This window comes from Mucor velutinosus (genome assembly GCF_035048745.1).
Source record: "Mucor velutinosus strain NIH1002 chromosome Unknown tig00001571, whole genome shotgun sequence".
In the NCBI taxonomy this organism is placed as follows: Eukaryota; Fungi; Mucoromycota; class Mucoromycetes; order Mucorales; family Mucoraceae; genus Mucor; species Mucor velutinosus.
In genome coordinates, this window is record NW_027041911.1 from 135,928 (window position 1) to 163,905 (window position 27,978).

Consider the following 27,978-nt stretch of genomic DNA (forward strand, 5'->3'; position numbering starts at 1 on the left):
GGCAAATTATAGCTTGATTGCGATAGTAACACATGCTCGCCTGAATAAGCAGCATTGAAATGGATGAAGAGATGATGGAACGGCAAGGACAAAAAGTAAATGTACCGTCATGAGGCTTTATTTCATTTTCACTTGAATATCGAGTGGATCTGATCTCTATAAATTCAGAAAACAATGCTGTTGTTGCACTCTATAGCTTACGTTATTGCTTACGGTAGGCCAAGCCGATAGTTTCTTTCCTTGTGAGACCTTGTTCATTTTAGTGCTTCCATCTATTGTATATATCACAGCCCTCTTATGAACAAATCAATCAACATTGGGATTTTGGTACCTGGTTACCATGACAACAAAATACATCTGGGAACCAATTGCATTGTTCTTGTCAAAGCAACCTTCATCTTTCCTGATTCATCTAGATGCCTCGCTGGGGATGTAAAGCAAAAAATGCCATGGAATGAGAGATATTGTGGCCTGTTTACCCAAATGAACGGATATTGAAAGCAAGCATATAGCAGCCCCAAGCGAAGAGTCAAATCTAAATTGAGACTTTTGAAACTATTTAATTTTGATGGTCTCATCCAATAGGTTTTTGAATGGGGCAAACTTATCTCTCTGGTCACACATCTATTCTAATTTTGTAAAGTTGAATGAATAAAAAAGTTTGCCCACACACATACCCACTATCAAGCCTGTGTGCGCGCTAAATATCCACCTTTCAACTCTTAAATTTGGACTCTCTCTCTCTCACTCTTTTCGGCCTCTGGTGCATGCTTTATCGAAACTACGAAAGAAAGACCCCAATATTGTAAATTTCCCCTCTATTTTCTATTTCTGTTCATTGTTGTCTTTTCGCTCTTTCTCGAACGACAACATTTATATTTTCTTTATCTTCTACTACTTCTCTTCCCATTTCTCTCTTTCTTATTTTCCCCTTGGCGTTTTAACCAAAAAGATGTTTGCTACGCTTGAATTACCACTCAGAGGTTTGTTTGGAATGATTAACATTGGGAATAGTAGTAGAGATGTTAATTGCTAGTTACTAGATGATAGTAGACATAAGAGATTAAAAGTAGGAAGAGCATGCCATCCATGTAGGATGAAGAAGATAAAGGTAAAACATCATCCGCTATAAAAAAAAAAAAGTAATTAGCTCACATGAAAAACGTAAATGCCGTAGTGTGATGGAAAACAACCATGTATGCAGGTACTGCTTAATGTTTTCTTTTGTAATTTAAATGTATATTAACTCGACTTCATTCTTAGTGCAAAGGTGAATATAACGGTATATTGGGATGATGGGTGTGCATGGCTCTCATCCGTTTTATGGTTATAGCGAGAAGACGAAAATGTATGTATTTAAAGAACCCAGATGAAACATACATTCGATTGGATCCAGTCAATGAGTCAACATCTCCATCGTCATCATCTTCAACCCATTTGAACAGCATTAGTACACAAGCTATTTCGGAATCCTATTTTCAGGATATAGGAGAACAAGTTCAATTGAAGCAGCAGCAGCAGCAACAACAGCAACAGCATCAACACACTGTTTCCAATGCTTCTTCATCCGCACCTCGTGATGACAACAACAAGATATTTGCTCAGGATCGACCTGACAACCTGTTTGCTAGCAATACACAAACCAATGGTCAATCCATATCAACACAGCCTACATCACAACCAGCTACTAGACCCGACAAAATGATTGAACAGCTCACAGATGGCCTCGTTCGTTTAACGTTACATCACGATGCTTCAAAGTTGGGAAACGAGAACGTCACGCCATGGAGAAGCTATGGAGAGTTTGTTCGATGGACGCCTGAACCACACCTGCCCACCTACTACACAGCACCGATTGACATGCCATCTCGACCCACACAGGAGCATTTGATCGGGGTCTTTTTTGATGAATGCCATCACATCTTGCCTACACTGTCCAGATCTATGTTTTACGATCAACTCAAGATTAAGGGCCCCCTCGTGACACCACTCCTACTCAATTGCATCTATGCGCATGCGGCAAAACGCATCAACAATCCTGCTTTCCGTTCCGAACAGAACAATCCCTCAACACAGGGCGACTTGTTCTACAATCGTGCGAGACGACTCGTGGATGATTTTTTGGACGTACCTCGCATCAGTACAGTCATTGCTTTACTGTACATGGCATTGTATGATTGCGATCATATCCCTCAAAACGGTACTCGCACTCGATCCAGTCGTGCTTGGATGTACAGTGGCATGGCGATTCGTATGTGCTTCGAACTGGGTTTACATACAGCAAATTACAGTAGTCAAATGTCTCAGTGTGATATCGAGTTGCGTAAGCGAGTGCTGTGGACTTGTTTTGTGATGGACAAACTGGAGAGTTGTACTATGGAAAGACCTTGGATGTTGAAATCAAAGGACATTGCGTTGGATTTCCCAACGCCCTTACCCGAGGATTCCTTGCAGGAGAGGCTAGTGCTGGAAGGATTCAACCAACTGTGTCGACTCATGATTTTAATGGAGAAGGTGATTCACTTTTTTACGTACGACATGAAGAACTTGAGCCTGTGGACCATTAGTGAAGAGAACCAGATTTTGCAGTATTTGGATGCCATTCATCAATGGAGAGACATGTTGCCCAACGAGCTTCAATGGACTACACCTGCCAACAACCCCAGCATGCAGCGATTCATGCCAGCTGTACCCTCCTCGGCTGTCGTTGCCAATCTCCATCTGATTTGCTACGATCTGGAACTGTCGCTCATCATGTGCTGTCGTTATCAGGACGAAGATTTGCACCGTGAAAGACGAAGAACACTAGCCAACACCATCACTCAAATTGTGTCACTCACCGTACAGCATCAGCACCTCATGTACACCTTTGCCGTGTCCACCTTCTCTGGTATTTTTGCTGCTTTGACACATGCTGTTGATTTTGACAATCCACGTTTGGACGTATCGGAAGGCGCCAAATTGCAATTCAGAAAGAGCTTGGAGGATGTCAGATTGATTGTGGAACACATTCCTATGCGTGATTTGCGTAATTTCGCTCGTTTGGTGGATTTGACATTGCAGCCCAATACACAAATGATGGGATCTTCCATGGGTGTGCCGCCACAGACATCATATGCGTCTGCGTTCTCTGCGATCAGTGACCTGGTTCAAAAGGATAGCAGTAACAGTATGGAGCCCAATGGCAACATGTATACACCACATCAAGAAGTGTTGGAAAATGGATCAGGTTATGGCTCAGTATCACCTGAAAGACGTAGATCGCCTTTCCCCAACAACCCCATGATTTCTGGTCAATTCGCGTTTGACGCTTGTTATCAACAGCAAGCCAGTAGCACATCGTCACCTTCTGGTAGTGTGTCTGCCGCCGCTGTAGCAGCAGCAGCAGCGGCGGTCGGTGCCGTAGGAACACCCAGCGCAGCTTCAGGACCTACCAACAAGAGTATTGAGCCAGCAGACTATACATTCGAGCTAATTTCAGTAGCGGATGAATGGGCAAGATCCCTGATATACTAGCATATTCTCTTTTTTAATTTTTGTTTTAAGTTTGCTTTCTCACTTGTATATTAGATTCTCTCTTAGTTTATTGTATCTCTCACACTCACTCTCTCCTTGTCTACCCCTATTTTTTTCTTGTCTCATGCTTTTTTTTTTTTTTTTCAGCTCTAATATTCCATTATTCACTCATGTATTTATATATATTAACAATAGTACTATTAATCGCATCAAAAAACTAATACACAAAACCACATAAATCTACATTTTATAAACAATAACAAGTGATACCATGTGAGAAGCAGAGCATAAAATAGGAGATGAAAGCAATCAAGTGTTTACAAAATGTTATGCATCCAAATATGCTTTGCATTCAACCTCAACATAATGCGTGTGTAATTGTCAGCATGCATAGAACCCAAGTAAACACTAGCACATCCTTCGTATTCTTGTTCCCGCCAATGTTGCTGCTGCCCTGACAATCTCCTAACTCTATATACATGACACATTGAATTGAATAATGTGACAATTTCATATAAATAGAGAGCATCGATCTGGTTTGCACTGTTTCCCTCTTGCTTCTCAATACCACAACCATGCTTTTGAAACACACATTGAGACTATCACTCGTTGCTACTGCTGTCTCCTCTCTTGTCAGTGCTGCTGTCATCATTCCCAATGCTCGTAAGCGCAGTGGAGGTGTATCTGGCAAATTTGTACACATCACAGGTAGAAGCTTGCTCCCGAGTAGATGTAATACACTATCTTGACACACCAATTAGATTTCCATTTAGATCCCTACTATGTGGAGGGCGCCTCCGTCTCCAGTCTCTGCCATCGTAAAGACGGCGACACTGGCAAAGGTATTGCTGGTAAATTTGGCGCTTTAGGAAGTGATTGTGATTCCCCAAAGGCCTTGGTAAATGACAAGTAGTTTGATACAATCAAGCGCATACTGAGCCCTTCTACCTGAACAGATTGATGCCACATTCGAATTCTTGAAGCAACAGGCATCCGATGCAGACTTTGTCATATACACGGGTGATTCCGTTCGTCATGTAAGCAGCTTCTCTCATACAAACATCTCTGGATACGCCTCACTCACTCTAACCCCTCCCAGGATCGTGATTACCAGGACATGCGAGGCGACGACGAGGTCAGATCCACTCAGCAACGAGTAGTGCACTATTTCAAAGAGACATTCTCCTCCAAAGTCATCCCTGTGCTTGGCAACAATGATGTAGACACACACAACAATGTCATGGCCTACGATGATTCCTACACAGATTTTGTGTCTACCTGGGCTCCATTCGACCTGGCATTGGGCCAAGATTTCATTCAAGGCGGCTACTATGTCCAGGAGATTACCTCCAATCTACGTACCATCAATACAAACACTATGGCCTTTTTCAAAAAGAATGGGCTCTTGTACACAGACTGCGATGTACCTGGACCTGGAAGAACTCAATTAGACTGGCTGAAAAAGTCATTGGAAGAAACGCGAGCTCAAAACTCCAAGGCTTATATTCTGTAATGTGTCTGTTTTTGTTTTCCTGGATTTCTAAATCACTAACCTATGTATAAACAGTGCGCATGTGCCACCAAATAGTAAATTAGACGAGCATTTCTACAAGGATAGATGCTACGATGAGTACTACAGTCTTTTGGGCTCTTACTCGGACGTTATTTTAGCCCACTTCTCTGGCCATTTCAACTGTAGGATCCATCCCTTAAAGTCAAATCGATCATTGTATAAAAAAAAATACTAACGGCATTCTTGATAGATGATCAATTGACAGCTGTACTGCAGAACAAACAAGACGGCACCTATACTCGAGTTGCAGCCCTGGGAGAGGAGGAAGTTCCCATGACAGCTGCAGAACTAGAGACATACAAGGTGGTTGGTGTCCTTTTCAATGCGCCTTCGATAGTGCCTCAACAGAATCCTGCAGTTCGAATCTATACATATGATACAGAAGGCACACAGTAAGAGGTTGACCGTTTGCGATTCATACAACAGACACCCTAACCCTACTTCCCCCCCCCCCCTCTCCTTCTCAGATACCCTTATGGCACTATTCTTGATTGGGATCAATACTATGCCAACTTGGAAGAGGCAAATCAGAGCGGTGTGTTGCGATACAAGTTGGAATACACTGCGTCAAAATTATACAATGTAGATCACTTTGATGCCAGCGGTTTGCAGAGCGTCTTTGAAGCTATTTCATTAGATGAAACAGTTCGCCAACAATACACTGCTTTCCGTGCTGTCAATGGTGAAAAGACAGCCGATATCTAATTTCATTAATATATAAATTTTATTTTACAAAAAGAAATGTTGTGTGTGTGTGTGTGTGTGTGTGTGTGTGTGTGCGTGTGTGCGAGCTTGTGCGAGTGTTAATGTAGTGTATTGTATTGGTGTGTGGGGTTGCGCATGGTGGATGTTTACAAAAGGGTTATCTATAATAGTGTTTACTCATCATCGCTGTCTACTTTTTGCTTTTTTGATGACTCGTCGTCTTCCTTTTCATTAGCACCTCTCTTCAAACCCTTCATCTTTCTGGTTTGGATCTTATCAAGCTCTTGTTTGCCAAGATGGATACGACCATATTTATCACCCATTTCATCCACTTCAATGTTCTTTGCCTTCTTGGGCTTGACTTCCTTGGACACTTTAACAGCGGAATTCCAGATCTCTTGCTTGGGAACAGACGTACGCTTGATCTTGAGATCGTAACTAGGGCCCATTTCTTCCAATTCAACACGAGGTGTCTTGAGTCCACTCTTCTTCATTTGGATAGCATAGGTACGGAAAAGAATACGATCATCAGGTGTAGCTGTTAAACTGATCACATGCTCAAGACCTGCCAAGTTGATGGCATCCGTCTCCTCACCATTAAAGAAATCCAAAAAGTAGTTTTTGATGTACTTGCACTTTTCATCCGATTCAAAACGTTCGCCGTTAAAGACCATCAATGGCTTCAAACCCAATGAACACTTGGGTCCAGGAATAGAGCCCATGGATTTGGGGTTCTCGATACCGAATTCGTACATGTCCAACATTTGATGATTGTACATGCGGACAAAGGTCAAGTTGTGAGGTCTCTTTTTGGAGTGAGTGCCAATGACTAAATGTGCAGAGTCGTTCTTTTGAGAAAAGAATTCGAGCTTTTCTTCATCCTCAAATGGCTTGATTTCGTTCTTCTTGCTAAAGTAAATGGCATTGGGACGCTTCAATGCATACTAAAAAAAAAAAAAAAAAAAAAACATGTCGTGTTAGTCGATACTCATGCTTTTACCCTATTTCAACAGTTCAACTCACCAAATCCTTCAATGCATCACTGACAACTTGACTAGTAGAGGAACCCCGCACAACTAATGTGTTCTTGGGGTTTTCATGGACCTTGGCTTCACGGTTCTTCAAGAAACGCTTGGCACGAGCATTTTTGGCTTTACTAAACAGACAGGGTGTGTAAGGAGATGGTATGTTTATCTGATCTGGTCCACTACTTACACTGTACGCAACATGGTTTGATATTTGGATTCAGGTGAAGAAAGAAAAATTAGCAAAAAAAAATCAGAATGTGATTTCCTTTGTTCCAACATTTTGGGCAGGGCGGATTAGCAGTCTTGGTGGCTTGATCCAAGTTGACATGATTCGTTTGACCCAGGCTTTGAGGGAATTTTTTTAGGTATGTAAAATGCAATTCATGAGATGTTTTTAAGCTACCACCATGTTTTGGAGTAGGACGACCTGCATTTCCATCCTTATGTTGATTCTATCTGTGATATCAGGCATGTTCTTGCTTGCATTTGAGTGCGATGTGCAAGTCAACATTTGAAGTAGCGCCAAGCAACTAGCGCTTTGCGTCTCCTGGATTACTCCAGTGACAGCAGACGATAATACAAAGAACAGGCACTGTAAAAAACCTGCTTTTTCCATCACGAAAGCCAAGGGTAGGCTCCAATGTTGTCAAGCCAATGCTTTGGCGGCTTTATTTGAGAGATTTCGCTGCATTTAGTCATTGGAAAGATTACCGAATGAATCCCAAATAGTTCCGTACTCGACACTTGCTCGATATTTGCCTTAAAAATAAGAACAGCCTTGAAAACCGTCTGGTTTGTCTATCAGTACTATTCAGCGATTGAGCTGTGATATCTTGTTATACTGTTCACACCACAACGATTGTAGTTTGCAACGAAAGCAGAAGAACTGATTATCAAGCTAAGCTGTCTTTTGTAAAATCAAATAAAATTGTCAGTTTAAATATGCTGTTTATTCAAATGATTAATGGTGTATTGGATATCTTCTAATGTACATGGTATATAAATGTGTATATTCATTGCTTGCTACTTATTTCTTTTCATTGTAAAAGGTGTAATCAGTATAACCCTCAGCACCATGGCTATAGAAGGTATCTCTGTTGTAAGGGTTCAGTTCCCAGCCGTTGCGAAGACGCTCAGGGAGATCAGGGTTAGCAATGAAAGCGCGACCATAAGCAACTAAATCGCCAGTCTTTTCAGCAATTTCGTTACCGAATTCAAGAGAAGTAGAGAAACCACCAGCAGTAATGAAGGGCCCTTTCCAAATCTTCCTATAGCTCTCTAAAGTGTCGGTAGTGTTCTTGTGATCAGGCGTTTGCAAGTCGGCGCGAGACTCGATCAGATGTAAATAGGCTAGTTTAGGATGGTTCTTTTGCAATTCGGAGACCAAGTAACCCCACGTTGCCTCAACATCATCCGTGGCCATGCCTTGGAAAGCACCTCCAGGAGAGAAGCGAATAGCGGTGCGTTCCTCACCAACAGCTGCAGCAACAGCATCGACCACTTCCAACGCAAATCGACCACGGTTCTCCACAGATCCGCCATAAATGTCAGTGCGGTTGTTGCTAGAGTTGTTGATGAACTGATCCACAAGATAGCCATTGGCACCGTGAATCTCTACACCATCGAAACCAGCCTCAATAGCATTCTTGGCGGCTTGAGCATACTCATCCACAATGGATTTGATTTCATCAATAGTAAGAGCACGAGGAACTTCATGATCAGCGCCTGTCAGAGCCTTACCGGGACAAGGGATATCAGAAGCACTTACAACTTGTTCTTGATTGGGGTTGAGGCACTTTGATCCCACACGGCCAATGTGCCACAGTTGCAAAAAGAAGACGCCGCCTTTGGCATGGACAGCAGATGTTACCTTCTTCCAGCCTTCAATTTGTTCCTTGTTGAAGATACCAGGTGCTTGAGGGTAGGCACCAGCAAGTCGAGAGATGAAGGTAGCTTCAGTGATCAAGAGACCGCCGTCAGAAGCACGCTGCTCGTAATATTTGGCCTGGAGATCAGTAGGTACGGCTTCAGGAGTAGCACGGAAACGAGTTAACGGAGCAAGGACAACACGGTGCTTGAGAGTGTTGGTACCGACTTTGATGGGGGAGAATAATGCTTTAGAGCTCATTGTTGGCTTTTGTAAAAGTTAATTAATTAGATTGAATTTGATGAAATTTGGATCTGTTGACAATCATCAGGGTTTATATACTATTTTTCGCTCTGCTGAATAATCGAAATGCATTACTTGATTAGGAAATACTCCTCATCATCATTTGCATTTGTAAGCGGGGTAGATTTTTACTAATCCAAACTGAACTATGGCGTATGATCTGCATAAAGTGACATTACATTGTAGATAAGCTTATAAATCACCTCTATCATGATCAGGAGTAGCAACACCAACGCATTTATCTTTTGGTGTGTACAAAAACATGGTGGGATATCATAGCTTCCTTTGATATTACCTTCCAATCTCCAGACGAAATTCATTTGCCATTTTAAATAGGCTGAGAATATTGCATTTCGCATTTGAATGAGCAAACTGACCCGATAAAGTCTATCATATATAAAGTCGTGCATCAGAATCAAAAGAGAGGTATTGTACTAACTTATGATACTCTTAAATTCAAAACGCCTCTTCATATTAGTTTTTAAAAAACATAGATTACCCTCATAATGAAAGGCATGATCATTCTGGCCAGCAGCCAAAATAAGTTGAATCTCTGCACTTTTTTTTTTTTTTTTTTTTTTTTTTTTTTTTCGGATCTAGATTGGACAAATCCCGTATTATTTCGACTTGGTTGAACTATTTTGCAGGATTCGACTATATAAACTGCGAAGATCATCTATTGCTCCCTATTACATTCTTGGAGTATTTCTCAAGGCGCTTCTAATGGTGCTAATTGTAACAAGTGTTTTGAACAAGCTTGTTGAGCAATGTTTGAAAATCTGAAATGAGGATTTGGGCAAAAAAAATATTGAGATTTCGCATATAAAGGTACAACAAACGAGGTTTCAGGGGTTGCACTGGATCAAGAGGAACATTTTGATTTAATACAGGCCATAGTAAAAGTCTTCATTTTCGAGGTGAAAAATGCGATCGTTTGATATTTGATGTTTTTTTTTATGAGGGGTACCTCATGGTTTTCGGTCAATTTCTGGCCATGATTTTTTGGTCCCTGAAAAGTTGAGCAAAGGTATCAGAAAGTAAATACCAGATCAGAGCAACTGTTTGGTACTATTTTGGATATCTAAAGCGGCTTTCAACGAGGGAAAACACTGTTCGAATGCACCCAAGTTTCGCTGTAACTTGCATACTTTTGGGTAGCAAGAGGTAATGTTAATATGCTCTTTGCTTGCATATGAACTATTATTTTTTGATACAGACGTGGAGCATTGTAAATGAGCCAGATCTACAGTTATGGAGGTTTCTCACGTAATAGTGGTAGGTCTAAAAGTGAAACGTTAGTGTGCAATAGGAATATACATTGTAATGACTTGTCTAGTTTCTGACAGAATCGAATCTTTCAAGGGAAAAATAAGAGTTTCTGCTAAACCACTTTGATTCGAAAGGTTTCCGAAAATGGCAATTCTGATCAAGTAGAGCTCGCTGATCAGGTCAAGTATGGACATTGTCATATACTCTGTCTCTGCTTGCTATCAATTGATTGCGACCTTCATATTAACAAGCATACATTGAAATTTGTATGTGCTATTTGGATGTAACTCATTGTCCTACAAACAAGTGTCTAAGCCTATAAATCATGCAGTTTCTATTCCGTTACTCTGCACACCATAGGGATGCTCCAAAAATGACACCATCCGATTTTGTTTACTTGATCCGCTCAGCCCAAATGTGCCGTTCCTGAGCCATATGCTTTGTGCGAAATACAGCTCGAGAATCCCCTTTCTTTCATTCTGTTACAATGGACGACTTGCTCACCTACAGCAAGTACGAGCAAGTAATTTGTATAGGTAGCCTCAACAATAGATAGCATCACATACTCTTTCTTATTAGTTTGTTATATCGTAACACTGGTATAATTAGTTTTTGACGAGAATGAGCAGTTGATTATCCATAGAGGCACCAACAGAGCAGTTGAAACGGAAGAAGTGGCAGTTGTAAGGAATATATATTCAGGTGCTATTTCATTGAGTTTTGACTGCAAACTGTAGTTCGCGAGTGATACTCTGCAAGACACATCCTTACAGTCGCTTTTGAAAAATTACCTTGAAGCTTCAACAAAGGAGCAGTATCAACAGACTGACGAGGAAAAACACTCAATTTTGAAGATGCGCCGGTATGCAGAACAGTTAAGACGGGATCTACTTCTCGACGAGATGACCATGTTTGATGGGTGCCAGTTTCTCTTTTGCTTACCGCTTGGATGGGCTTGCAGCAAATATATGGATGGACTACGTACCTTGTTTATAGAGGCAAAATGGATCACCCAAGATGATCCCAAAAATCGGTTGATCTTCTCTTCTTTTATAGAGAGCCTCTTTCAATATCTTGCTGCTTACGAGGATATGAAATTCGAAAGGGAAAAGAAGTACTTGCTTTTGAGCATAGACAAAGTTGCCATTCATTTATCAAGCGCCCAAATGCAAAGCGCAAAAGAACTGATTGCAGTCTCGAAAAAGCTAGCGGCAAGCGATTTCTTACTTGTCCCCACAGATTTAGGCGATGCTGTATCGATGGACCTCACGGCGTTGGATAAATCGGTATATAATAGCGTGAAGGAGATCATTATCAAGCACATTTTGAGTATTATACGAGGGAAACGCTATTACAAGAGGAGCATCTTCAGGTTCAAGAATGGCAACAAGAAAACAACTCAGAAAGAGCGACACAATATCAATGCAACAACTCAACCACTGTTTTCTGTAATCAGTTTGCACCAAATCATTGAAGAAATTATCGATACGCTTTACCATGCATTTATTGCAGTAAGTATCTTGAATGCTTTCAATAGCGCTAATTATATATCAACAAAATGCCGTATGATTAGGACAGGAGCGAACCTTTACATACAGCATTGTATGGCTTGGAAGGATCCAAAGAAATTCTCAGAGGATTGACATTTGGGACTTTCATGGATGGTTTACTGACTGATGCGAGCGTCAAGGAGTTTATCGATCAACTGGTTTGTGAAGTAAAAGGCATACATAACAAATACAGCAACGTTCAAAGCTCTCCTGACGGAATCCAAGATGTTATTTTGCATTGTCACTCTAAAGCCAATGGCTTTTACAGGGAGGTATTTCGGGTTGCTCTGCTCGGTGCAAACTTTGTGGATGCTCAAGCTGATTTTATCAGTAACACTGAAGAGAGTCGAGATATCAGCTTTGGTGCCATGCAAAAACCAATCAAAATGATCCAGATTGCCAATGCACTGTTGCCGCCCACTGTTTGGAACGGAGAAAGCTACGAACAAGTTGAATTGGTGAGCTACAGCAGCGGCGAAGACGACTTGCTGCCACCAAACTCGTTTTATGCCCAAGCCTCTATCAATAACAATCATATTCGTTTCATTCTGAATAAGGTTATTGCCGTTTCTTCTGCCAATGACACTATACAAAAGTCGACCTTTACCGTAAAAGAGATGTCTGTGAAGCTAGAAGGCATCTTTGGCTCAGTCTGCGACAATATGTGGAACCATCTAATGATGCCTGAATGCCAGGGAGAGATTACTCGACATGCTCGCTGCGACACACATTCGGCAGGGGAGTATTCTGCAGCAAACTATCGTTTCTTCAAGTGTTCGATACAGAAGATGACTGATGAGCTGGTATGTTTTTTCTATCAAACACCATTATCAAGCTAATATGGAAATCACTGCAGCTACAGAAAAGACAGGCTAAATATACTAGAGAATTCGACGTCTATCACGCCATCCCTACTAGCAAGGAATGTGCTTGTTCTTTCCAGATATCCTTCCGCGCTCTAATGAACATAGGGCTACAACCAGCCATTAGCCACATTGCCACCATCATTGCATCATCGCTCGCATCAAACAGCTTTTTTGGCCTTTACACTCTGTCTGCGTTGATCATCATGGATGAATCTAGAGAAATGATTATCCAAGATCACAATGATACCTTTAAAAAGACAATGCAGAGCTGTTTGAAAGCACATAACAGAAGAGCCGCTGTGTTCTATGGCAAAGAAGCAGTGTTGGCTTGTGGATCACTGGGGAACTGGTGTACTGGTTTGCAACAAATCTTTGGGAAGGGGTCTTATTCACAAGTATCGAGTTCAGGCTATCTACTAAGGTTTTCCAGCTTACGAGTGGATGGCGCCGACGGGGGACTTAGAGTGTATAATTATCACTCCAATTCACTCAAGCAAGGTGACTTTGAGGAGAGACCAAACGAGTTTGTTATCCTGGAAAAGGGCCATACTTTAGATCCGAATGGTTCCGTTTACGCTTTCTATCAGAGAGACTGTAATGTACAAACTTTGCAATTGAGTAAGATCGCGGACCTAAACAAGCTATTGCATAGAAACTAATTGAACCATTAGGCATTTATAGCCTGAATAGACACAATGACAAAGTATGCTATCACTGCATAAGGGGCCGTGGCTATGTGTCTATCAGCGTGCTTCTCCCTTTTACCATCAGAGTTACTCCTCAACATTATTCATCGTCGATAGAATTTGAACTATCGTATGTCATGGATGATGGCGTTGTCTACCTTGACTCTGAATCATTCAGCCTCCATGAAAAATTAGTTTTAAGATAGCAATGTTGGGATTTTAATGATGAGGTTGTACCTATGGTTGTTCCATTGGTAGAGAATACACGGTTTATTCTTTGAAAATGTATATATATATATATATATATCAAGTAAGCTACTATTCATTGTTGTTGATCGCTAGTCTTTGAATGATACTGTATATTTGTACATATCCCAAATAATCATGCGCTGGTTAATTTATCACACTCCAGTCCGTTTCTCATCTTTCTGTATCCCCCCCCCTTTACAGACTACCACCAATGTTTATTGAGCCACCGAACTGGAAGATCAACAGTCTGTGCTCAAGTGACCCATTAAAGTCTAAATACATGTGATTGCTACAAAATGCTGTATCCTCCTTTTCATCTCTCTCTCTCTCTCTCTCTCTACTCTATAACATGGGCAACAGCAGTAGTTCCTCCTTTGATACAGAAACAGCCAATGGCCTCTATTTCAAAGAGTCTGCCAAGCGAGGCTTACAAGTAGCCAAGGCAGCTGGCACATCCATCCTTCTCTCGCCTGTGATCATCCTAGCGCTTCCCTTTGTAGGTGCCTATGAATTCAGTACTGCGCTGGAAGAAGAAATGATAACCGGCTACAAAGTAGTGGATGGCATGATTGGTGGTTTGTTTGGTGTCATTGCATCTCCCATTGCACCTCTGTATTGCTTTCTAACATCCATGCAAGAGATCTTTAACACCACGAGCACAGCACAACAACATCGACGACATATCAATCAATCGTATCTGAGGAAAGCGTACGGCATGCTGCGATTGGATTCCAATGTGTATAATGTGGTGGTTACCGGGTGTCCAGGTACAGGCAAGGTATCCATGGGACCTCTTGGCACATCTTGAGCACTCGTACTCATCCATTGTACTAGTCCTCCTTATTGAATGCGCTTTTAGGGTACCGAAGCAATCATCCCAAAGCTGCTGCGATAGGCGAGATAGAAACCACCATAGAGCCTAAGCGATATCAGCATCCAGCGTTACCTAAATTGCATCTGTGGGATATGCCTGGCATTGGTACACCGAGACATCCTACCAACAGATTTTTTGACACGTATTTTCTCGGCGCATTTGATGCCATATTGGTTGTCTTTGATGACAGACTGATGGCCAGCGATGTAGAGATTGCCAGAAAAGCCAAACTATACAATGTGCCTGTATTCTTTATCAAGAACAAGGCTGATCTAGTAAGTTTTGTGTTTCAGATGAGTTGCAAATGTTGAACCAAACTATATGCATGTAGGCGATTGAGACGAAAATGCAGCGCATGAGAAAAACAACTATCCAGGCGTGGGCCATTGCTGTGTCAGAGCTGACAACTGAGGTAGTTACAGGCTTATAGATATAGACTGCCGCAAGTCTTACACACTGCGTTACAACAGATCAAAGGCTCCATTTACAAAAGCATGCAGCAATTTGGCCTCAATACAAACCAATTGTACATTGTCTCGTCCAACAATTTGCTTGATTTTGTGATACGTCTTCAAAGTCAACGATTTACAAACAATGAGAAACTCATACATGAAAAGCTCTTGATCACCAACTTACTCGACACTATTGCCAATCAAAGAGACGGTAGGATCATCCATAGCGATAGCGATACTTCATCCATCATCTATCTGTAGAGCATGTGGAGCAATAAAATGTGATTGGATGGTTGCCAATAAATTTAAGCTGTCCTGATAATGCAAAACCAAAAGCGAGAGGGGACGAAAATTTTGACAAAAAGACCAGGTTGCTTGACCCTGCTCTTCTTATTTTTTCTTTTCCCATCATACTTTTTCTTTTCTTTTTTGCATCATGTTGAGGAAGACAACGGTTTCATTATGGCCCACTATTACAAGATCTATACAACATGTCAAGCCAGCGAGACATGGCATTCACATTACTCGTCACAGGCCATATGGCTTCTTTTATTCAACAGAATCAGCAGCAGCAGCAACAGCAGCAGCACAGGCAACCACCTCAGAAGCAGCAGCAGCAGCAGAATCCGCATCCAAGAGACTACCTTGGGAACGGTACCGTGAACTCGTTGCAGCCAACCACAATGAACAAATCACAGCAGCCGATTTACAGCAGTTATCCAAATTCACCGTAGTTGCCAAAACCATCAAACCCAGTGAAGCCATCACCCGTCTACAAGACATTTTAAAATACATGAGCACTCGCAAAGACACCGAGCCCGACTTTAAAGCAGCGTTTCCCCTGTGCTGCAATTTCTTGATTCGAGCCTACATCCGTCATGGAGATTTGAAAACAGCCCGATTGGTGTTTGATAAGATGGCCATGGTAGGCGATGTCAATGAAGGCACGCTCAGTGAAATGCTATCTGGCATTCGACAATTGGGCACCCGTGCGGAAATCTATGAATTTCAAAAGACCATGGAGCGTCAAGGACTCTGGGTCAACAGCAGTGTGGTGTACACCAACCTCATTTATGCGCTCAGAGATTTTAATGATACACTGGGATGTCGACATTACTTTCAAGAGATGAAGAGCAAGGGTTTGGCAGACACAGAGCATGCTTACAAGGCCGTCATGTCAGTCTATCGCAAGGCCAATTCACCGCATGTCGTGCTCAAGTATTTCAATGAAATGAAGGAAGCAGGCATTCAACCCAGTATCGCTGTCTATGGCCTCTTGTTTCAATCTTTCAGCCACGACGATCCACAGCAGCACAAGGCCATACTACAGTCCATCTTTCAGGAAATGAAAACCAGAAATTTCCCTATTGATTTAGCATTTTACCTACCCCTGGGGTGGGAGCCTCTGGACGCATTACAGCAAATGATTAATCACAAGCACCCTGTCAAAGTGCGAGATTGCAATGTGGGCCTATCATACTATATCAAAAACAACCAATTTTCAGACGCCTTGAATGTGATGAAGTGGATGAATGAACACAAGGTCAAGATGGATTCCTACAGCTACGGCATCATGATTGACGCACTCGCCAAGGACCCTGATACATCGCCTCAGCTTGTGTTTGACTTGTACGAGGACATGAAGCGACACAAATTGCTTCCTGATACAGTCGTGTTTACATCGCTCATCTCCAACTGTTGCAAGAACCAAGATTTGGATAAAGCTCTGTCTCTGTTGCAAGAGATGCAAAGCTATGAAATCAAGCCCAACACATATACATTCAATTCCATACTCAATGTCGTGACCAGCATGACGGATACATCCTCGATTGACGTAGAGCGAGCCAGTGTGATTTGGTCACACATGACAGAACTTGGTGTTCAACCAGATACCCGTACCTGCAATATTTATCTGTCGCTGATTGCTCGATTGATCAAAGCGGCACCCATACACCATGAGCCAGCAAGACCAGCAGCAACACCCTTGGCAGACGAACGTTACATACAAAAGACGGCATTGTGGGAGGAAATAGAAGATACCAACCGCCGAGTACCTCAAACGGTGAAAGAGATGCAGAGAATGTACCGCTACATGAGACGACACAAGCTGGAAAGCATGCAGCCTGATTTTGTCACCTATGCCATTGTCATCAGTGCCATGTCTACGGCGGGTGAAGTGCGATCTGCCATGCAAGTGTATGACGATGCCAAAATCAATCGAGTGACACTCCCAATACCCGCTTACAACAACATGATGATGGCCTTACAGCGTTGTGGACGAGTATCTGAATCCATGGGCATCTGGCATGACATGAAGCTTCAGGGCGTGCTACCCAACAGTACTACTTACAGCATCGTGTTGGAGAATTGCGAGCAATTGGGCTTAGTGGATTCCATTGAAAACATTCGTAGACAGAGAAAATTAGATTTTGATAGATTGCAGGAATTAGAAAGAAAAAGGGAGATGCGTAAATTAGAGAAATCTCTCTCAAAAAGGCCACAATAAAAAAGCCTTTTTCCATTGTGTATATAGTATGTCTAGTAGTAGTGGTAGAGAGATGCTGCAATTGTGATACGCTCTCTTCTCCTTGATCCATGAGATCAGCATTCTATTCGAATGGTGGCACCCAGTGACCACTAAATAGAAATGAAGTGTGTACAGATGCAGCAGCATATATATACACACACACACACACACACACACACACTTTGGCTCATTCTCCCTTTTTTTTTTCTCACTTGGATTCATAATACATCAACATGCCAGGAGGTTTAGAACGACAGAATGCCTTTAGTGAGTATTACGGATCAAAGACATTTACAGAGGTGCGTGTGTATTTGTGTGCATCCACTCTAGACATGTTCTTATATCATGATTCTTTATTTATCCATTCCAGTTACACTGTCATATCTGCAAGCAATATGAATCCGATGGAGATTGGATCAAGATACAGTGTAAATGCAATGCTACGACAGCTTTGTATGTATCCACAAGAACGCATGTGCTTATACCAAGTGAATACTCATCACATTCCATACAGTACAGAGTACGTTTACACACATCGACATTGCCTAAAAATGTCAGGCAAATGCAAACAATGCAGTCAACTTTATATCCAACAAACTACATCTAAACCTGCTACTGCTGCGACGGCAGTGTTTGCTGCATTGGAAAGATCTCACTATACACGCATCATGCTAGGTAGGCCGGTGCATACTCGACATTGTCTCTTCTCTCTAATGGCTCAAATGGCACACCAGAATTCATGCGAAAATACAGGGCACAATTGGCATTGCTCATTTGCTGCATTATCGGCCTGTCAATATTCTACGAAGCCCTTGATTGTATCACGATAGACTTGTTGGTGGGAGACGAGTTACAAGGCTTGACAGACGCAGATTTCTTATATTTACCGGTATGGGAATGGAGTATTGCATTCTCTCAAGATACGTAAACACTAACACAGTCTGAAATCATTAGCGATTTCATCGAAGCTGCTTTAAATCCAAATCATTATCCATTCGCATCAAATTTTTTATTTGCTGTACATGCATGATATATTTATTTCTTGATCGTTCTTCTCTTGGTAGTGGTCGTCGTCGTCGTCGTCTTGGACGCAGCAGTGGCGGTGTTCGCAATAGTAGTAGTAGCAGCAGCAGCAGCAGCAGTGGCAGAGGTGGCAACAGGCTTCTTCTTGTTGGGTGATCTCGTTTGCTTCAGTTTGGGACAACCCTCGCCTGTCATTAAATGCAATTTCCATCCTTCATCCGTTGCTGGTTCAATCGCTATCAAACATAATGGGCATTGTACTTGATCTAGATCACAACTACCGATCAGCTACAATAAATATAAACATCTATAAACTACTTACCACTGCAAGTTTGTTTGAGTGTATGTTGGAGCCATTGCTCAACTGGAATCGCTTGAGAACAACGACTGCATTTCTTGATCAAGTGTCTTCTTTCGCAATCTTCAAGCATGTGTTCATTTAATGTGGGTATTTCCGTAATCTATCGTTGTAAACATGTGAGTCTCCTTTCTGACACATGTAGATATATATATATATATATATAAAAACTTACAATTTGACACATGGGGCAGTTGGTAAGTACAGGGCATGTGTTGTAATAGTGCTTGATCAATGTATCTTCATTGAATTCAGGATTGACTTCGTCACAAAAGATGCAAACACTATTTTCATTTAGTTCTTCTTGGAGCTGTTGTTGCTGAGGCTCATGTGGCTGTTGTTTGGGTTTTTGTTGTGCCACTGCAGGTGATGATACAGACTTTTCCTTTTGCTTCTCTCTTGGTGTAGTCGCTGTCGTGGTTGATTTGGCTGAGGGTCTTGTAGTCGCGGCTTGTTGCTTCTTGACAGCCTTGTTACTACTGTTTATGTTTGAAGGTGTTGATCTCTTGCTCGCACTGCTGGTAGACGAAATGGCTGATTTTTTAACACGAGTGATTGTCTTTTTTTCAGGTTGCTGAGAAGGAGCTACAGTCAACGCTCTCAATTCAGTCAATGTATCCTTGGTCACAGACCCCTTCTTGAAATTGGAAGGCTCTTTGTCCACCAGCTTCTTTACAGAATCCGCCAACGACGCCCCGAGCGATTCGTCAATGTACGCGCTTACACGATGAAATCCAAACTGATCTGCGATAGCTACCAACAACTTGACTGCTGCCTGTCTCACATCTTCATGTACATGCTTGAGGTACGCCACGACAAAGGACATGGCATCTTGCAAAGACACCTGCAATTTGGAGACGGTGGTTTCCACCAACTGCACACGTGCTTTGGCTTCTTTATGGTTATGAATGATACGTTCTGGTTTACAGACATACAGCTGCAACAAGGAAGGATAATCTTGCACCAACACCAATACCAATTCAGTGGCTGTTTGTCGAATATTGACATTGTTGTCCGACGTGCGCTTCAGGAGTCCACCAAAGGCGCGTTCCATGTAGCTGATGTCTGCCAATTCACCCATGTGATGTGTTTGATGCCAGACGTCCATGGCTTGACATACAATAGCTTCTCTTGAATCCATCACAGCTTCTTGCATCATCAATAAGGTGGCATGCACCACGTCTTGGCTGGCTGTTTGTTGAATCATGTGTTGCTCGATTTGTGTCAAGCCTCGCTTTCGGCATATAGCCTTGATACTGAGAATACAGGCAACGGTATCTTCACCGAATATCTCGATGGGAAGGGTATATGGAATGCGTTCTTCGTCCATGATGGGTTCGGGTATACTTTCTGGATCCATCATGGCCGTGTTGCTGGTGGTATGTGCAGGGGGTATATAATGGTTGCTTGAGTTTGCCTCTTCAGCAATCACTGTATCTTCGGTAGCATTGGGATGCGATACCTGGTCAAATTCAAAAGGCTGTGCTAAAGCCGATGGTGGCTCAAGCATCACCTTTTGGTCGTCTTGGTCGCCCATGGCATCTGCCACCTCCGCCTCCAATGGCACAACACGACCGTCCTCGATATAAATGTGCGCATGCTTCAACATGGTGTCTGCTGCCTGTTTAATCTCCTTGATATCGTCCTTGATCTTTTCGGCTTCATCGTAGTCTTTGGTCTCCACGGCATGTCGTTTGCCGATCTCTAGATCTGATAATATTTTGGCGAATCGCTCCAGCTTATCGCCAAGGTATTTGTATGTCTTTGCGACTTGATACGATTCGCCTAGGCAATGCCATTAGCTTACAACAGCACTGCTTGTCAAATGGCAATGACATACCTCTGACAGCTTCTTCTTCGGCATGGAGCAATGCAACCGTCCATTGCTGCAATTCCATTTCGGCCACGCTGGATGTGGGTAATCGATTGACTTGGCTTTGGGTACTGGATACACTGGTACGTCGAGTGGATGAACTCAGAATGCTGTTGTCATCAAAGGGGCTCTGCTGAGGCATGCTACTGTTGTTGTTGCTGTTGCTGTTGCAAGATGCCATGATATCATTTTTATCGATTAAATGTGATGGTTGCCCTAATATGTTTAGAGCAAGAATGCCAACCTAATGTTTAACATGTGTGTGTGTGTGTCAGCCTTGTCCTTGCCAAAAAGCTATTGGGTGGGCTGCTAAAACAAGCACGCACACACATACCTGGTTATAGGTGTTTAAGCGATTGCGATGACAGTTCCTGATCACCAATCTCACATATTCTCCGTCTGCGTTGATCTTGATAGATTTGAGTTCCCGAGCTCGAAATTGAGCGCGTGCGTTATTATCAAAACAAACATAACTAAACATGTCTTTCTGATCAGTCAACAATGATGGCGTAGCAGCTCATGGATTAGTGAAAAGACTCACCCTAATCTTGTAAACTCAATCAGCATGTTATCTTCATCTTGGCTGGGCGGTGTATCAGGTGCAATGTCCTCCAGTACATCTTGAGGGTCTTTCAAGATGCCAATATACACATCAATTCGAGTCGCAATTTTAAAGTGATGTGATAGTATCTGCACTTTGGATATACGGCTTGCTCCACTCAGCAAATGAATGATCAAGTCTTGAGGGTACTCAGGGCATCTACCATCTGATGATCAGTACGGTTCGTAAGCTTGAGAGAAGAAACTCACTTGGGTGTCTGCCATCCTTTGCATTTTATCTGTTGTGCTTCCACTTGTTGATTTCCAGGACTACTTTTGACCAGCTGTTCAGGATTGTAATCATCATCCCATGAGGAGCAATGAACCACTTCATATGGCAGCGAGTTGTTTCCCATTTTGTTCCCTTTTACAGTGTAGAAATATGAAAAGAAAGTAAACAAAAAGAGAGAAAGAGAGATGGTCACCCTCATTCTCTACACTTTTTTTTTAAAAATAGGATGTTGTACTCGTGGCTCTGCATGAAATAGTATATTACCATAGTTTGAGCTCTGTTTCCCCTTAGTTATTTCCCCCTTGAAAATAGGTTTCACACACTGATTCAATTTATACAATCAACACGTTCATGTCAAATAAATGATGCTGCTATTCAAATAAAAAAAGGAGACAGAAGAGAGAAGCGAAAAAGAAGGTAGCCCTTCTTTTTCATTTGCTTGGTATCACTTTTTGCTAGTGCTGTGTTACTAGAGTTGCAATATATAAAAATCTTTTAGCTCTTCTCCCCTTCTTTATCTTCTTTATTCATTCGGCCTACTGCTCATTTCACCAATGAATCACAACACAACACCACCATCCAACATGAAGAGATCCAAGAAACCAATGCCGCTATTTGGTTTATTCCGTAAAAACAAACCTGATCCAATTGTTCCTCATCAGCAGCAGCAACAATCTCCTTTGGGATCTGGTATCTCATCTGTGCCTTTTAATTCCATGCTATCGCCTACCTACTACCATCAGCAGCAAGCAGATCCTTACTCTCCACCTAGAATACCAAAGCCATCTGTATCGGATTCTCGCAAACCTACTAGACAGCAACCACCACAGCCGCCTCAACAGCAGCCACAGCAACCACAGCAACAAAGACAACGAACAAGACAAAGATCCAAATCTGTGGGCAGAGATCCATCCACCATGGTGCTGGAAGGAAGAGAATTAGCACTGAATAAACTATGTAAAAGGGAACCATCATCATCGCTGGCCGATTCACTTCCTCTTTTATCACCCACTTACAAGACAACTGCACCACCCGTACCTCCTATCCCATTAAAACATCAGCCCAGCAGCCATAGTATGCGTAAATTCAGCTCTGCCCATGACTTGAGAAAAGCAGCTAAATTACAACAAGAATCAATGAACCAACAGGTTCCATTACCCATCAAGCATGAACAACTCTCTCGTTCTAGATCTCTCTCTGCATCGCCACGTAAATTACATACGAGCAAATCGCATCAAAATTTGGTCAAATCACCTACTACACCCACTTGGACAAGAAGCTATAAAAAATCATTCAAACCACCTGCTGCGTTGGATTCAGGTGATGATGACGACGACAATGTGCCCTTGGGCTATTTGCAATCACCTACAAGCAAACCATCCAGTTTGCTCAGCGATCAAGAAGAAGACGATGATAAAGATCTGGTTCCCATTGCCGTATTGGATATAAAACCAACCGAAGAATTTCAAACAGCAGCAGACAAATACAAGTTAAAGGTCAAAGAAAGATTGCAGTTTGATGACCACTCAAGTGGCCAAGAAGAAGAAGAAGACGACGATGATGATATCCCCATTTCTTTAGCTTTAATGTCTCCAAAATGGAAAAAGAAGGAAATAAAGCGATTTTAAGTCATCTGTAAATATGGAGACAATGAACCGGGATTCTGGAACCTCTTTTTTTTTTTTTTTTTTTTTTTTTTTTTTTTTTTTTTTTTTTTTTTACTCTTATTGCCAATACATGCTCCGTTTTATTTAAAAGTGTGGTTCTCTTGGCTTGTTTCGTTCTATAATATGCTCATCATTTGCCTGCGTCGACTTGGAGGGATTGCTTTCTATTGCAATGCCAAACCACAAAACATGAGAGATTTATAAATAAATGTCAAAAAGAATATCAAGAAAAAAAAATAATGAATCCCCAATAAACGCTCGTTGCCATGTACATGCAGGCACACACACACACACACATCTTTTTTTTTTTGACATATCCGTTCTCTTCCAAGACGGTCCCGATTTTGGCTTTGTGAGACATTAATTTCATATCATTTAATAAATTTGTGTAGGATGGTGATCCTTTCAACATTGAACCCAGTACCTCTTCATTATCGGCCCAATGGGTGATGATTGCATGATTTGGGTTCGACTACCTGCCACATCTTATGCTTATAGCATTGATCGTAGCACTTGAGATTCGTCCAATGCTGTATAATTGAGACTATATGCTGCTTTGGTGTACTCTTTGATTTCCCTTGGTCTGTCTTATGGAGGTAATTACGTTTGTATTATTGCTGATTTATTCTTTGCTTCAGCATCTTGGTATGATGGTTGGGCCCATGTTGGATCTCGCCTATACTTTATGAGGACAATCCTCGACGTAGAGCCAACGTCTATTTCGGAGCTATAGATGCGCTAGGAAGCATTTGATGAAGCTTTTGGGAGTATCATTATAACCTCCAGTATGATTTAGCAAACGTCATTTTTAATCAACATGAAAGTAACTTGATTCGTGGCTCGGGGCTATCTTCAAAGAAGTTGCTAAGGTGCGAAAATCTCCAGATTCAAAATGAATGAGTGATTCTGAGGAGCAATGACAAAAGGAACATGGTCCTAGTCACCGTCGAGTCTAAATGTTCAAAGATAAGCAGGATACTAGTTATGAATATGCTTGATACCGTAAGGTTTATTGCTATTGAGATTTAGCAAGTATCGCAGCACATTGAAAAGTAAATGAAATACCAACATTGCTACTTCACAGCTAGTTTTTCCTGGATACTAAATGAATCATAAACAGGGCAAATAACTCCATAACTTTTGACATGCGATATTTCAAATTCTATTGTCGATGAATGATGCTGAGGAGTAACTCTGATGGTGAATGGGTGAAGCATTTCGGCAAACATAAAGCCACAGGTCCAAATGCGGTGATGATACGCTTGGTCTTTATGTCTAGTTATAATACAAAGTTCTGATTGTTCAATTAGTTTCTATTCAATAGCTTGTTTAGATCCGCGATCTTACCCAACCGCAAAGTTTGCACATTAAAGTCTCTCTGATAGAAAGCGTAAGCGGAACCATTCGGATCTAAAGTATGGCCCTTTTCCAGGATAACAAACTCGTTTGGTCTCCCCTCAAAGTCGCCTTGCTTGAGTGAATTGGAGTGATAATTATACAAACCAAATCTTTCGTCAACGCCACCCATCCGCAAGCTGGAAAACCTTAGTAGATAGCCTGAACTCGATACTTGTGAATAAGACCCCTTCCCAAAGATTTGTTGCAAACCAGTACACCAGTTCCCCAGTGATCCACAAGCCAACACTGCTTCTTTGCCATAGAACACAGCGGCTCTTCTGCTATGTGCTTTCAAACAGCTCTGCATTGTCTTTTTAAAGGTATCATTGTGATCTTGGATAATCATTTCTCTAGATTCATCCATGATGATCAACGCAGACAGAGTGTAAAGGCCAAAAAAGCTGTTTGATGCGAGCGACGATGCAATGATGGTGGCAATGTGGCTAATGGCTGGTTGTAGCCCTATGTTCATTAGAGCGCGGAAGGATATCTGGAAAGAACAAGCACATTCCTTGCTAGTAGGGATGGCGTGATAGACGTCGAATTCTCTAGTATATTTAGCCTGTCTTTTCTGTAGCTGCAGTGATTTCCATATTAGCTTGATAATGGTGTTTGATAGAAAAAACATACCAGCTCATCAGTCATCTTCTGTATCGAACACTTGAAGAAACGATAGTTTGCTGCAGAATACTCCCCTGCCGAATGTGTGTCGCAGCGATCATGTCGAGTAATCTCTCCCTGGCATTCAGGCATCATTAGATGGTTCCACATATTGTCACAGACTGAGCCAAAGATGCCTTCTAGCTTCACAGACATCTCTTTTACGGTAAAGGTCGACTTTTGTATAGTGTCATTGGCAGAAGAAACGGCAATAACCTTATTCAGAATGAAACGAATATGATTGTTATTGATAGAGGCTTGGGCATAAAACGAGTTTGGTGGCAGCAAGTCGTCTTCGCCGCTGCTGTAGCTCACCAATTCGACTTGTTCGCAGCTTTCTCCGTTCCAAACAGTGGGCGGCAACAGTGCATTGGCAATCTGGATCATTTTGATTGGTTTTTGCATGGCACTAAAGCAGGTATCTTGCCCTTGAGTGCCACCGATGAAATCAGCTTGAGCATCCACAAAGTTTGCATCAAGCAGAGCAATTTGAAATATCTCCCTGTAAAAGATACTGGTTTCAAGATGACAATGTAGAATGACATCTTGGATTCCGTCAGGAGAGCTTTGAAAATTGCTGTATTTGTTATGTATGCCTTTTACTTCACAAACCAGTTGATCGATAAACTCCTTGACGCTCGCATCAGTCAGTAAACCATTCATGAAGGTCCCACAAGTTAATCCCCTGAGAATTTCTTTGGATCCTTCCAAGCCATACAATGATGTATGTAAAGGTTTGCTCCTGTCCTAATCACACGACGTAATATATAATTGGAGCTACTCAGAGCAATCAAATACTTACTGCACTAAATATTTCGTAAAGTCTATTGACAATTTCTTCAATGATTTGGCGCAAACTGATTACAGAAAACAGTGGTTGAGTTGTTGCATTCATATTGTGTCGCTCTTTCTGCGTTGTTTTCTTGTTGCCATTCTTGAACCTGAAGATGCTCCTCTTGTAATAGCGTTTCCCTCGTATAATACTCAAAATGTGCTTGATAATGATCTCCTTCACGCTATTATATACCGATTTATCCAACGCCGTGAGGTCCATCGATACAGCATCGCCTAAATCTGTGGGGACAAGTAAGAAATCGCTTGCCGCTAGCTTTTTCGAGACTGCAATCAGTTCTTTTGCGCTTTGCATTTGGGCGCTTGATAAATGAATGGCAACTTTGTCTATGCTCAAAAGCAAGTACTTCTTTTCTCTTCCTAAATTCATATCCTTGTGCGCAACAAGATATTGAAAGAGGCTCTCTATAAAAGAAGAGAAGATCAACCGATTTTTGGGATCATCTTGGGTGATCCATTTTGCCTCTATAAACAAGGTACGTAGTCCATCCATATATTTGCTGCAAGCCCATCCAAGCGGTAAGCAAAAGAGAAACTGGCACCCATCAAACATGGTCATCTCGTCGAGAAGTAGATCCCGTCTGAACTGTTCTGCACACCGCCGTATTATCAAAATTGAATGTTTTTCCTCGTCAGTCTGTTGATACTGCTCCTTTGTTGAAGCTTCAAGGTACTCTTTTAACAGTGATTGTAAGGATCTGCCTTGCACAGTTCCACCCGATATCTACAGTCTACAATCAAAACTTGATGAAATGCCACCTAAATATATATTCCTTACAACTGCCAGTGGTTCCATATCAACTGCTCGGTTGGAACTTTTTTGAATGACTAGCTGTTCATTTTCGTCAAAAGCTTGTAATCAAGATTACGATATAACAAACAGATGAGAAAGAGTATGTGATGCTATCTATTGCTTAGCTTACCTATACAAACCACTTGCTCGTACTTGCTGTAGGTAAGCAAGTCGTCCATTATAACAGAATGAGAGAAAAGAAACTCTCGAGTTGTATTTCACACAAAGTATATGGCTCAGGAACGGCACATTTGGGCTGAGCGGATCAAGTAAACAAAATCGGATGGTGTCATTTTTGGAGCATCCCTATGGTGTGCAGAGTAACGGAATAGAAACTGCATGATTTATAGGCTTAGACACTTGTTTGTAAGACGTTGAGTTACATCCAAATAGCACATACAAATTTTAATGTATGCTTGTTGATATGAAGATCGCAATAATTGGTAGCAAACAGAGACAGAGTATATGACAATGTCCATACTTGACCTGATCAATTTTTTTTATTATAGGGCATATACTTGCTTTATTTAAAGTCCTCTAACGTGCACCTATCTAGAGAGAGAGGATAAAAAAAAACTGAGAAATATTTACAGGCAAGCGAATTAAGGGAGTTGATCCAAGTTTTCTTGGGAATGTAAAGTGTCTGAAGAGTTATGCAACGAAGGTAGTAGAAGAGAAGGTAGGAAAGGTTTGGCTTGGAATACGAATTGGTAGTGATAATACCAGACAGTTTGTAATATACAAGCAAAAACCTGGTAGACGGAGAGATCAGGGTAGATTGGATGGTGTTGGCGAGAAGGATGATGGTAAAAAAAGTAGGAATTTCCTGAAGTTGGCATAAGAGTTATACTTAAGCTGATCAGCAATCTCTACTTGATCAGGATTGTCATTTTTGGAAACCTTTCGAATCAAAGTGGTCTAGCAAAAACTCTCATTTTTCCCTTGAAAGATTCGATTTTGTCAGAAGCTAGACAAGTCATTACAATTTATCTTCTTATTTTATGCTAACGTTTCACTTTTAGACTTATCACTATTACGTGAGGAATCTCCATAACTG

At 41.7% G+C, this 27,978-nt stretch overlaps 10 protein-coding genes across 10 annotated transcripts; 6 read left to right on the forward strand and 4 right to left on the reverse strand.

Moving 5' to 3' along the window:
* Nucleotides 1-1,350: 1,350 nt before the first annotated feature.
* On the forward strand, nt 1,351-3,516 carry ATC70_012954 (uncharacterized protein; the record flags this gene model as incomplete). The annotated part of the gene is made up of 1 exon (XM_064832122.1): nt 1,351-3,516. One exon carries the CDS (start codon nt 1,351-1,353, stop codon nt 3,514-3,516), a length of 2,166 nt encoding a protein of 721 aa, XP_064679825.1.
* A 575-nt stretch (nt 3,517-4,091) lies between these two features.
* On the forward strand, nt 4,092-5,794 carry ATC70_012955 (uncharacterized protein; the record flags this gene model as incomplete). The annotated part of the gene is made up of 7 exons (XM_064832123.1): nt 4,092-4,224; nt 4,278-4,414; nt 4,473-4,553; nt 4,616-5,025; nt 5,084-5,211; nt 5,280-5,481; nt 5,557-5,794. The coding sequence occupies 7 exons, from the start codon at nt 4,092-4,094 to the stop codon at nt 5,792-5,794; spliced, it is 1,329 nt and encodes a 442-aa protein (XP_064679826.1).
* Nucleotides 5,795-5,967: 173 nt separating this feature from the next.
* ATC70_012956 (uncharacterized protein) lies at nt 5,968-7,023 on the reverse strand (the record flags this gene model as incomplete). Its single annotated transcript, XM_064832124.1, has 3 exons — nt 5,968-6,738; nt 6,818-6,950; nt 7,010-7,023. The coding sequence occupies 3 exons, from the start codon at nt 7,021-7,023 to the stop codon at nt 5,968-5,970; spliced, it is 918 nt and encodes a 305-aa protein (XP_064679827.1).
* Nucleotides 7,024-7,849: 826 nt separating this feature from the next.
* On the reverse strand, nt 7,850-8,950 carry ATC70_012957 (uncharacterized protein; the record flags this gene model as incomplete). Its single annotated transcript, XM_064832125.1, has 1 exon — nt 7,850-8,950. The coding sequence occupies one exon, from the start codon at nt 8,948-8,950 to the stop codon at nt 7,850-7,852; it is 1,101 nt and encodes a 366-aa protein (XP_064679828.1).
* Nucleotides 8,951-11,229: 2,279 nt separating this feature from the next.
* On the forward strand, nt 11,230-13,569 carry IML2_2 (Mitochondrial outer membrane protein iml2; the record flags this gene model as incomplete). Its single annotated transcript, XM_064832126.1, has 4 exons — nt 11,230-11,772; nt 11,835-12,614; nt 12,668-13,295; nt 13,349-13,569. 4 exons carry the CDS (start codon nt 11,230-11,232, stop codon nt 13,567-13,569), a joined length of 2,172 nt encoding a protein of 723 aa, XP_064679829.1.
* Nucleotides 13,570-13,961: 392 nt separating this feature from the next.
* IML2_3 (Mitochondrial outer membrane protein iml2) lies at nt 13,962-15,199 on the forward strand (the record flags this gene model as incomplete). Its single annotated transcript, XM_064832127.1, has 4 exons — nt 13,962-14,390; nt 14,447-14,761; nt 14,818-14,898; nt 14,957-15,199. The coding sequence occupies 4 exons, from the start codon at nt 13,962-13,964 to the stop codon at nt 15,197-15,199; spliced, it is 1,068 nt and encodes a 355-aa protein (XP_064679830.1).
* Nucleotides 15,200-15,374: 175 nt separating this feature from the next.
* On the forward strand, nt 15,375-17,444 carry ATC70_012960 (uncharacterized protein; the record flags this gene model as incomplete). The annotated part of the gene is made up of 1 exon (XM_064832128.1): nt 15,375-17,444. The coding sequence occupies one exon, from the start codon at nt 15,375-15,377 to the stop codon at nt 17,442-17,444; it is 2,070 nt and encodes a 689-aa protein (XP_064679831.1).
* A 1,056-nt stretch (nt 17,445-18,500) lies between these two features.
* On the reverse strand, nt 18,501-21,675 carry ATC70_012961 (uncharacterized protein; the record flags this gene model as incomplete). Its single annotated transcript, XM_064832129.1, has 7 exons — nt 18,501-18,754; nt 18,811-18,949; nt 19,022-20,631; nt 20,687-20,963; nt 21,054-21,192; nt 21,261-21,479; nt 21,530-21,675. The coding sequence occupies 7 exons, from the start codon at nt 21,673-21,675 to the stop codon at nt 18,501-18,503; spliced, it is 2,784 nt and encodes a 927-aa protein (XP_064679832.1).
* A 430-nt stretch (nt 21,676-22,105) lies between these two features.
* On the forward strand, nt 22,106-23,179 carry SCP2 (sterol carrier protein 2; the record flags this gene model as incomplete). Its single annotated transcript, XM_064832130.1, has 1 exon — nt 22,106-23,179. One exon carries the CDS (start codon nt 22,106-22,108, stop codon nt 23,177-23,179), a length of 1,074 nt encoding a protein of 357 aa, XP_064679833.1.
* A 1,345-nt stretch (nt 23,180-24,524) lies between these two features.
* On the reverse strand, nt 24,525-26,621 carry ATC70_012963 (uncharacterized protein; the record flags this gene model as incomplete). The annotated part of the gene is made up of 3 exons (XM_064832131.1): nt 24,525-25,193; nt 25,247-26,023; nt 26,079-26,621. 3 exons carry the CDS (start codon nt 26,619-26,621, stop codon nt 24,525-24,527), a joined length of 1,989 nt encoding a protein of 662 aa, XP_064679834.1.
* Nucleotides 26,622-27,978: the final 1,357 nt, after the last annotated feature.